This window comes from Gavialis gangeticus, unplaced genomic scaffold, assembly GCF_001723915.1.
Source record: "Gavialis gangeticus isolate Ggan-Ray unplaced genomic scaffold, GavGan_comp1, whole genome shotgun sequence".
In the NCBI taxonomy this organism is placed as follows: Eukaryota; Metazoa; Chordata; order Crocodylia; family Gavialidae; genus Gavialis; species Gavialis gangeticus.
The window spans coordinates 30,059,579-30,070,424 of NW_017729026.1; the positions used below are offsets into that span (position 1 = coordinate 30,059,579).

The following is a 10,846-nucleotide window of genomic DNA, read 5'->3' on the forward strand; positions in this document are numbered from 1 at the left end:
TAGGAGCTCCCCAGTAAGGTGGGTGGGTGGGAGCTGTTGCAGGGAGGGGAGGAGCAGTCCCAGACCCCAAGCAGCAGGAGGGAAGTGGAAAGCAGGCCCAGATGGGGCGGGGGGGAAGAGGGGCCACAGGGCTCCATCCCCACACACTCCTCACCCCCCCCATCCCATCACTCTTGACAGGCAATTGGCTAGTCGTTTTCTATTTCTCTAAAGAAACTTTTAAAATATCATTCCTAAGTGGGAGTCACTTCAGTAGCATGTTTTAACATGTTTGCACATGTACACGCACACCAGCCCAACCATAGAGCAGGTCACAACTTAGAATTTCTTTTCCATGAAAAGTTCTGATGTTTCAAAGTTTGTTTTTGTTTTAACTTGAACAACACAAACCTCAATACATGATTTCTTCAAGAACCTTAAACTTCTTGCCATTTCTTATTCTAATAGTTGTTTTTATTTATATCTTGTTTGAGGTATTTATTATCTTTTCAATAATAAGCCCCCCATCAGGTTCCCCACAGGCCTGAAAATTTGGGGGCAGGGGTGCGGTGCTGTCAAATATCCGGACCTGCGGGGAACCCCAGGGGCCAGATAACATGACCCAGCATGCTGGATCGAGTTAGCAGGGAGGTGTAGGGCCCAATCATGGCATGCAGGGTCAGGCATGGCCAGGTGGCACGGGGCTCAATCCCAGCATGCAGGGGCTGGGTGGAGGCGGCACAGGTTCTCATCCCTGAGTATGGACTGGGTAGAGGCAGTGGAGGACTCTATCCTGGCCTAGGGGCCCAACCCAGCCCACACCACAGCCCCATGCTGCTCATCTGGCCCACAGGCCCACGAGGTTGAGCACCACTGTTCTAGAGCATAGAAACTGGGTTTCTACTGTTTCTCTTCCAGCCTTATTTTCTAGTCTTTGCATTACATACGGTTACAATATTTCCAAGAGAACACCTGTTGGGTGAGGGGGGTTAATATGACTGGGGGGGGGCAAAGATATGCTACTACCCTACCCCTCATTCCCAAGCCACAGAGCACCCCCCCCAGCCCTGCCGCTGCTCCTCACTCCCAACCCATAGACCCCTGGCTGTGCCACTGCCCTTCACTCCCAACCCACAGTATCCTGCTCCCCACCTCCCCCCAAATCTGTGTTGATGCCCCTCACTCCAAATCCAGAGTCCCCTGGGCACTACCTGTGCCCTGCACTCCTGACCCACAGTCCCCCACCCCTCCTGGTGCCTCTCACTCACAAGCCACACAGATGCATGTGGTGCCCACTGTCTCCAGTTTTCCTCCCCCTAGCCCCAAGAAGCTCCTTGCTAGGGCAAGCTGGAAAGTGCTGGGAAAAACTTCAATGATGAGCAAAGCAAAATCCCAGACATTTGATGATATTTTAAAAAACTGCCCAGATAGAGATTGGAGGACATATCCAGAAAATCCCACATGTATGGTGATCCTATATTACATAATGCTCCCTTAAACTGTGAGATCCGTGTCTAATATTCCAGATATGGTCACACCAGCTTGTAAAGCAACACGATCATTGCCTTTGCTTTACTGTACATGAAACCTTCATATTTATTCATAACCAGAATTAACTCCCAGAAACAAGCTGCATCACAAACTTTATGTTCCTATGCACCAACAAGCTTTCTAATTATTAATTCTCTGCTTAGAGCTGCCTCCAGTTTATATGTTTTATTTCTGTTCTTAAAATGTACATATTTAAATTGATTCTCATTGTATTTCAGACAGCACAATTGACCACATTAATTTGTTCTGCAGAATATTTACTACCCCAGCTTTACTGATTAAAATACCACAAGGCAAATATTATGCTACAACATGAAATTTCTTTTCATTAGAAGACAGGAAAAAAATATATATATATACACTGAGGCAAATAAGAACGTATGAGCTTAGTTAGGGTTTGAAATATTCATGCGCAAATACAAAGATTTCCCTGGTAGAGGAGAATCTCAGAACAACTTCCGCAGAATCCAAGCTTTCCTTTAACTGTTTACAGTTGTAAAGATAATCATCTGAATGTGAACCAAACATAAAACATTGGAGTCTATTTCCCAAGCCTGGCGTCCCTCTGGTTTGCTAAGCTGGAGCAGAATGAAAGACTAGCAGTTTTTAATACAGCTATTAAGAACTTTGGAATGATTTGTCAGCAATGACGCTGTTGAGACTCATAGCAAGTTTCACCCGGTTGCTTGTGAAAGCAAGTCAGCAGCTCATGTGGACACAAGAGGGATTCACAAAGGCCAAACCAAAACAGAACTTGAGGGAAATGCATACTAGCCTCACAGCACTCAGAAGGCTCAAGGAGAGATGTGACAAACACCTCTGTTCCCAGAAATCAGGTAGGTTGTGGGGTGCCCAAGATGCAGAATACTCTTTTTAATTTTATAGCAATCATAAAGTGCTACTGAGGCTTCAGACTAAATAGGTTCTGCCTGTCTGTACACTGAAGAAACTCTAGCAATGCCCCCCCCCCACTCCCACCCCCAATTCCTTGCAGAAATTCTTAACAGGAGCAGCATCTACATGTAATCCAAGTCCCCCCTGCGCCCTACCTCAATTTTCAGCTGGGAGGTAAAACAGAAAAGAAGCTGGGCTTAAATATCCCTGATAAACTCTCCTCCCCCACCTCAACTTTTCGGTTATACTCCAATTAACAGCTTTGATCCTCTGAATACTAGGTACCTGGTAACTTTACTCAAGCTCTGAACTTTCAACAGTTATGCAAAGAAAATAGATATTCAGTTTTAAATGTCTACCTGCTGATCATAGGGAAAAATGCTGCTAGGAAAAGCACTTTTCACTCTTCTAATTAAGAGTTAAATTAAAATTTGGGCTACAAGACTCATTACTGTAATTAGATTTTTAATGTATATTAAACAACCATTACAAGTGCATTTATAATTATAGGTCTGCTTTATAGCTTTGATGGAGAAGTAACTATAAAAAAAAAAAAGGAAAACAATGATAAGTAAGAAATATCTCATTAAAGAAGAAGGGATTAAATTAGAACACACAAGTGGGACTTTTGTCCTTTTATACAAAAATGAATGTCACTATTTAGGCCTACAGAGGTGTAGGTTGTAGGCCTAGATGTTAACAGAAAATTAGTAGCGAGAGTTCTGAAGCAGATGCAGGATTTCATAAAGGAGAATGCAAGAGCACCTACCAGTTCTGCAGGGGTGGCTGCATCTCCTGTTCTTAGCCCCCTCCCCCCCTCAGGGCAGTCGGATATTGCCACAGGAAGAGCAATAGAGGACTTCTTAAGGCCCCAAAGCAGGTAAGAATTTCTCCCCCTTCTCTTCCGTGCTCAGGGGGCATGACTGATCCCCACCTGCCACTGCCCCCACTGTTCCAGCAAGAGAAGCTCCACAGCTCCTCCAGGCAGGCTCAACCAGGACAGCAGCAGCAGGCAGGCAGGATCCCCAACCCTGCATCCATTCCCAGAATGGCAGGGAATGCTGGGGAGACCAGGCTGGGAGAACCGGCTCGCTTGCTACTGCTGCTGTTGTTCCAGGTGGAGCCCAGCCCGAGCAGCCCAATTAGTGTGGGACAGGAACATCCCTTACACCCAGGACAGCAAGGACAGTGGCAACAGCGGGCAAAGAAAGGGGGTATGGAAGGGAAGGGGACATGCTTCTGAGCATGGAGAAGAATGGAGCAGGGGGAATTATTATCTTCCCACGGAACTTAAAAGTCCTTCACTGCTGCTCCTACCATGTGGTCAGAAAGACAGATGCAGCCATGCCCCCTGGAGAGACGTAGTTAGTTAGTCTGAAGTCAAGCAGAAGGCAGGGAATATTGCCTTACACACCAACTCAGAGATGCATAAGCCTTCATAAGCAACAGTTTACTTCATCAGATGCACCTGATGAAATGAGCTGCTTCTTATGAAGGCTTATGAATCTCTGATTGAGTTGATCTGTAAAGTATAAGTCTACCCTGCCTTCTAGAAGATTAGTCCCAGACATCATATACCTGGAAGAGGTTGTATTATTCTTTTTTTCAAAAAATTATGTTGGAATAGAAACTCAAGCAACTGATAATGAGATCTTCAATCTGAAGACATTTTCCAGTTGTCTAGTACAGCAGTGATCAGACATCATTTTCATTCACTGATTTATGGATGAATAGAACCACGCAGATGGCTACCTCATATCACCGATCACAGCCTTTGAAATTTTATTCAGTTAGCTCTATATTAAGACCAATGGCCTGCATCTGGCTAACACACATCTTCCCAAAAGGGATCCTTTGATTTGAAGATGTAAATAATAAAGAAACCACTACTTCCACTGATAATGTGCTACTGTTGCCAAATAAAAAAATTGGTTTTATTACCATCTGATAACTGCTGGGGAAGGACAATCCAAATACTTTTCATAAAGACCCCTACATATGCATCCAAAACCACTGTGATAGCCACCTCACTGACAACCACAGCAGCAAATGTAGCCAACCACTGAATGACCAAAGACTAGAACTGATTCTGTTAAACCAGCATTGAGGCATATTGCCAAAATAGCAGGCACATCTGTGTTGTTATTGTTTTGCAGACAGCATTCTGTCTCAAGAGCTTTTCAGAAGCACTGAAATTTGCATGAAAAAATGTAATGGGGGAAAAAATAATTTTAAAAAATTAGTTTATCACCTCAACAATTCAACCAGAAGACAAATACCTATGTTTGAATAACTAAAGAACCAAACAATGCTTGAAAGCTAAAAAAACCAACAGCCCTTACATAGCACTCTGTCACTCGGCTGTAAAGGTAGAAGGAGGATTTCTTCAGCCATGACACCAAAGTCCTAGGGCACCTATACACATGCCCAACACCTGCTCCAACATGTGCTAATTAGCACACTCCAGCAGCCTCAGCATCATGTGTATTCAGCATCCCCATACTTCAAAATGGCAGCAGGGGCACTTTAACAAAAGCTCAGCAAATGAGCTTTACTTAAAAGACCCCCAGCGCCATTTTGAAGCATGGGATGCTAAATACACAAGGCACCGCAGGCATTTTAATTACAGTGACTCCAAAGAGCTGCTCTAGTTAAAGTGCACGCCCTTGCCCTGGAGCATATGTAAAGATGCCCCTAGGAAGTAAGACTATTGAAATGGCTAGTCTCCAACCCTTTGGGCTGCTGTTACTAAATCTTTTTCTTTTTCTAGAGGAAGAGGGGGATTTCCACAGCTCTGTCTTTTCATGATAATTCTGAAAGGTGAGGGGAAAAGACTAGTTGGGCCATTGCGCCCTGACATTCTCGTTTTGGCAAAGGAGATAGGGTATTAGTGAGACACACTCCTTGTACTCTCATAGTCTGTAATACATTACTGCTGTTCCTTTCTTGTCTGCTTTAGGTCATAATTCTGTAAAAATGTACACCTCTGTTTTATTTTAAATCATATAAATAATCCCACTGTCTTCTAGGACTCAGATGACTTCAAAAACAGTTAGAGAGATGCCTTCAGTTAAGCATGTACACATTTGTAGTAAATGAGCACCTTGGAATATAAGCTCTTCAAGGAAGAGGCCACACCTTATTCTGACTCATTAATAGGCTTGGCAGGATACCATTTTTAATGCTAAACATAGATTAACATCAATTTCATCTAACACTCACAGACCAATGAACAAATATTTTCATTGGTTATAATCAAAATTCACAGAAAGAGGACATAAGAAAAAATAGTCTGGAAACAGGGTAAGGAAATCCAGGACAGGGGATGCCACACATATGTGCATATGCACGTACATGCACACATATACAGAGGGGGCAGAGGAAGCCCTGGCTGCAACACCCGCGTTCTGCTCTCGTGGTAGTGGCCTGAGCAGCTGCTTCAGGAGCTGGGGACCATGCTCGGAAGGGGGGGTTGGTCAGATGCCAGCTGCTAGTGACAGAGCCTAGAAGGTGGGACACTACTGCAGGATCCCCCTGCACAGAGGCAGGGCTGGCAGCCAAGAGGTTGGTGCTGTTGACTGCTCACTCTGCCCAGGTCCCAGCCAGGGATCAGGTGCCAAATACCCTCCAAGCCCGGCCCCTGCCCTGGCACTCCACTGTGAGAGCGAAGGCTCCAGCCTGGCATGACTGTACTACCAAATGAACAGAAAGTATGCTTATTGATTTATGGATATTTACTTTTTATATTTTGACATGTGATTTTATAAAGCTTTTAACAGTATTCTGTCATTATTAGATGGGCTGCCCCCACACCCTTAATTTCATGCAATCCCAAAAATTTAAATTGATAAAAATCAAAATAAATGCTTAAAATAACCATTGATTTTAATCTACTGAAATTATTCAAAAATAAAACTCAAATCCTGCAAGCACACTCATAAAGCACTATCTTGAAATGCATTTTACAAAAGCGTTAAACAACAGGGGTGAGAAAGAGAGATGCATCCTAACCCTCAGTTACTCTTTTTATCTAAAAATAAACAAGTTAAAGAATCCTAGGATAAGTCAGCAGAAGCCACACCAGCATCTTTTTTTTTAAATGAGACCTCAGTGGACAAAGGACATCTTACATATGTTTGTTAACATCAGCGGTTCAAACTGCAGAACAATGCTGACATTAAAGCAAGAAAACTTGTAGTTGGGATTCTTAGGCTATTTTCTCATCTTTGCCACAGACTTGCATGACCTTGAGCACATCACTTAACCTCTTTATAGTCTACACATTAAGCATCTATATGCAGCAACATTTATAAAACTGCTTCTTGCCTCTCTTACTACATTGATAAAAGGGTATGGCTGCGCCATTGCTACTCACACCCCACGTATTCCGCAGTCCCACAGCATAAGAATTTGCTATGGAAACCTCCTCTTGTCACAGAAACTATGTTAAGATTCTTTAATTTTCTGCTCTTAAGGTTGGACACATCTGGAAAACATGAACAGAGACCAAATCAAAGCAGCAATGGCTGCTCAGGACCTCAGACCCCTTGTTCAACACCAGCCTGACAAGGGAGACTCTACTGATGACAATGCAGTAAGTCTGAAACTTAAATTGGGCACGTTAAATATGCCACTGGCTAATTATTTTAGTGTGTATGATTATATGTGTTAATAAAGCACTTTTCACAGAACCCCACACTGCTTCCTTTTCCTTCCCAGGAGCTAAATCCTTTGATTATTGACTGCCTATGCCAACAATTCTCAAACAGGGTTTCAGGGCAGCCTGCGGTGCTGCAAGATCTTTTGAGGGGTGCTGTGAGGCATGAGGAGATAAGCAGATAAACTAAGCAGGCAAGTGCAGGCTCAGGCTTGTCCCTGCCTGGCCAACCCTCCACCCCCACTGCCAGGCCCCTCTGCAAGAGAGCAAGCACTGTGTTCTATAAATTCATTTCTAAAATGGGCTGCCACTCAATTCACAAAAGTTATGAAGGGGCCTGGAGTCCAAGGGGTGGTTTAAGTCAAACAGATTGGAAGGCACTGGTCTAGCACTAACCAGCCACAGAACACATTACCAACCATCTGTGTGGCCGCAGCACCGAAGGAACCCAACTCAACATGGGACAAACTGATGATGTCAATCCAAAAAGGAACATGGCGTGAGACAAGATAGGCCCAGGGACCAGCAAGGTGGCATGGATCCGTGCTGTAAGTGGGAGCCTCTGTTTTAAGCTAGACTGTTTGGAGCTAGTATGTTCTCAGTGGTGGCAGATCACAGAACAAGGAGCAACGGTCTCAAGCTGCAGCAAGGGAAGTCTAGGTCAGATATTAGAAACTATTTTCTCAGCAGGAAGGTAGTAAAGCATGGGAACAGGTTACCCAAAGAGGTGGTGGAAGCTCCATCCTTGAAGCTTTTCAAAACCTAGCTAGACAAAGCTTTGGCTGCCATGATCTAGTTGGGGCTGGCTCTGTTTTGAGCAGGGGGTTGGACTAGATACCCCCCTGAGGTCCCTTCTAGCCCTCACATGCTATGTTTCTGAGCAGGCTGGCAGCCAGCAGGGGAGTTCGTTTTGGCCGAGGCCTTAAACTCTTCTAAACGTTTCTGTGCCAAGAAGGTTTCCAGAGCAGATCCTTCCCCCGTGGGACGGTGCACTACGCGAGCAGCAGCCGCCCAGGCCAGGCCCTTCCCTCCGCGCGGTGAGAGCGGCTTGGTAAACGCCGGCGCCGGGCAGAAGGGGGACCCCGGCCCGCACCCACCTGCGGCTAGAGCCAGCACTGCACCGAAGAGCTGCCACGCAAGGGCAGCCGCAGCCCCAGCGCCGCAGCCGCCCGGCGGGAGGCAAGGGCCGGGACACACCAGCGGGGGCAGGGAAGAGCCGGCTCCCACCCCATCCTGCCCGGGGGAGCGGAGCTGGTGCGGAACAACGAGGACCCCCGTCCCGTCCCCCTGGCACTGACCTCTCGGCGGGGCGGCAGCGCGGGCCAGCAGCGGGCGGGCTGGAGGGCGCCAGGCCCCGGCCCGGAGCAGGCAGCACGCAGTAACCAAGGGCGACGCGGGCGACGCCATCTTGCCGGGCGCTGCGGGGAGGGGCGGGGGTGGTGCATGCTGGGACATGTAGTCCTGACCCAAGGCGTGGGGGAAGGGGGGCGTGGTGCTGCCCCGCCCGGGCCCTGCTGTGCTGCGGATCATGAAAAGCAGTGGTGGCAGCGCCAAGGCCCAGCCTGAAACACGTGTTAGCAACACAAAGCACGGCGTGACTGTGCCCTGCTCTCCCTCAGCACCCCCTAATGTAGGGCCAGCCCTCCAGCCCTGCTTTAGGGTTGCCCACCCCACCCTCCAGGCTTGCCTGGGGGTCTCCGGGAATTAGATGGACATCTCGAGGAGACTGCTGAGAGTCACCCAGGAGATAAATGATAGGGCATTCATTCAAATAAATATTAAATGTTGAATCCGATTTATATCCCATGGGTTGTTTAAATGTAATAGTCAAGTGCATTTGCCTTCCGGACTTAAAGTCTGTGCACCATAATTAATGTCAGTATGTCATGTGATCAGACCCTCCAGAATAGATGTAAACGGAGTTAGCAACCTTGCTACAGATCCCCGCCATGTCGTCAGCCTCTGCCTTACAGAGCCCCCCCATGTAGAGCCAGCCCCCCAGTCCCTCTTACAGAGCCACCCCCAGCTCCCCTCAACGCCCGACCTGCTCCGCATCAAATATAAGAGCAAGGGCAATGTCCCAGTGCAGGTGTGGAAGAGTTGAAGGGTGTCATCTGAGACCCAGTGGCACCCCATGGCATTGCAAAGTCGCTGCCGTCTTAGCAGGAAGTTGGCGGGACAGGTCACGCTCCCCTCAGCCACCGGGTGCAGAGTGGAGGAGATGGGATCCAGGGTCGCATATTAAAGGAGCCAGGCATGGTCAGCTTGCAGTAAAAAGTGCTTAAGGGTGGGGACATGCTCACTGTCTTCCAATCCCTGAAGGGCTGCCTTAAAGAAGAGGGAAAGCATCTTTTCTCTCTAGCTGCAGAGAGCAGGATGCAGCCCAGTGGCTTGAAGCGGCAGCAAAGGAGGTTTAGACGGACTTGCAAGAAACACTTCTTCACTGCTAGAACAGCCAGCCTGTGGGACAGGCTTCCTCCAGAAGTTGCGGACTCTGGCTGGAGGGGTACCACAGGTTTCAGAAATCTGGCCAGGGAAGTGGTTCTCTGCGGGCACCCAACTAGACATCAAGGGGCCCCAACGGCCCGCTTCAACCAGTTCATATCCTGCTTCAGGTATACACCGTGGAAAGCCAGGACCCTGCTCATAAACAGACTCTCAGACCCCACAGCCAAGAACTGGTACTACAGGAAGACAGAAGAGGATGACAGGAAAAAAATGGCAGACCTCATATGGTAGAGAGGGGTCTGGCATAGACTTTTTCAAGGGCAGGCCCTCTGAGGAGGGCAGGGGGTAGGAGTACAGGTATGGAAATGGGTGCACAGATACGCAGTGCAAACTGTGTAACAGGTTTTTAAAGGTTTAACTGTCAAAAGTGTGCTTTGATCTGCCAAGTGAACCACATCGGACACTTCGCAGCATAAATGACACGTGCCCCCGGCAGGGGAGCACGGCTGCACTGGCAGCGGTGGGAGTGCGGTGGCGTTAAGAGCGGAGCTCCCACAGATACCGCCAGCACTGTTGGCGGCAGGAGGAGAAAGGGTAGCAAGCGCCAACCAGGGGTCAGCAACCACCTACAGGTGCCTCTGGCAGCATCAGCAGCGGCCAGCAGGGATTGCTAACTGCCTGCAGACGCTGGCAGCAGGGTGGTGAGCAGTGACTGCCTGTCGGCAGCACATTTTTGCAGAGGGTGTACCACCACGCTCAGGGGGTGCATGTGCATCTGCATTCACCCCCTACACATTGCCCATGCTTGGCAGAGTGTTGCAGGTAAAGAGAGAGAGAGAAATAGTAGGGCTGTGTAAAGCTTTGGTTCCTGATTCTATCTGGCAGAGATTCAGCCTTATTCGGTGGCCAAATCTCCGAATCCAAATCGAATGCAAAGGACCCTTTAATCTCTCCGAATCGAATCAGAACCCTCCAAATCAATTTGGAAAGATTTGATGATTCAGACATAGACACAGCTTTAAATGTTTTTTCTACATACCTCGAGGTAGCAGGCGGCCTGTGAATGCTGCAATGCTGGGGCGGATGGAGCATCCCACAAACGCACAGGGGGCTCCCCAGAGCACTTGGCAGCAGACCCAGAAGTGGACCAGAAGCACTTCCGGTCTACTTCCCAGTCCGCCAGTGGAACGTACTGGGAGTTCTCCCAATTCCCCACCAGCTCAGTGACTGGTGCCTCCTGGGGGGGAGGAGGGGGGGGGCAGGCACCTGAAGTCCCCCTGTGGCCGATCACTGAGCCAAAGAGGCATGGGGGGGGGG

The 10,846-nt window shown here is 48.0% G+C and overlaps 1 protein-coding gene across 2 annotated transcripts in view; it reads right to left on the bottom strand.

Moving 5' to 3' along the window:
- LACE1 (lactation elevated 1) overlaps positions 1-8,605 on the bottom strand; it is a 165,498-nt gene extending 156,893 nt beyond the window's left edge. Inside the window, exon 1 of one of the 2 annotated variants that reach the window (XM_019520129.1) lies at positions 8,380-8,605. In XM_019520129.1, coding sequence (XP_019375674.1) covers positions 8,380-8,536 — 157 coding nt within the window. In that variant the 5' untranslated portion in view covers positions 8,537-8,605. The remainder of the gene's footprint in view (positions 1-8,379) is intronic. The other variant, XM_019520130.1, reaches the window with a different exon arrangement.
- Positions 8,606-10,846: the final 2,241 nt, after the last annotated feature.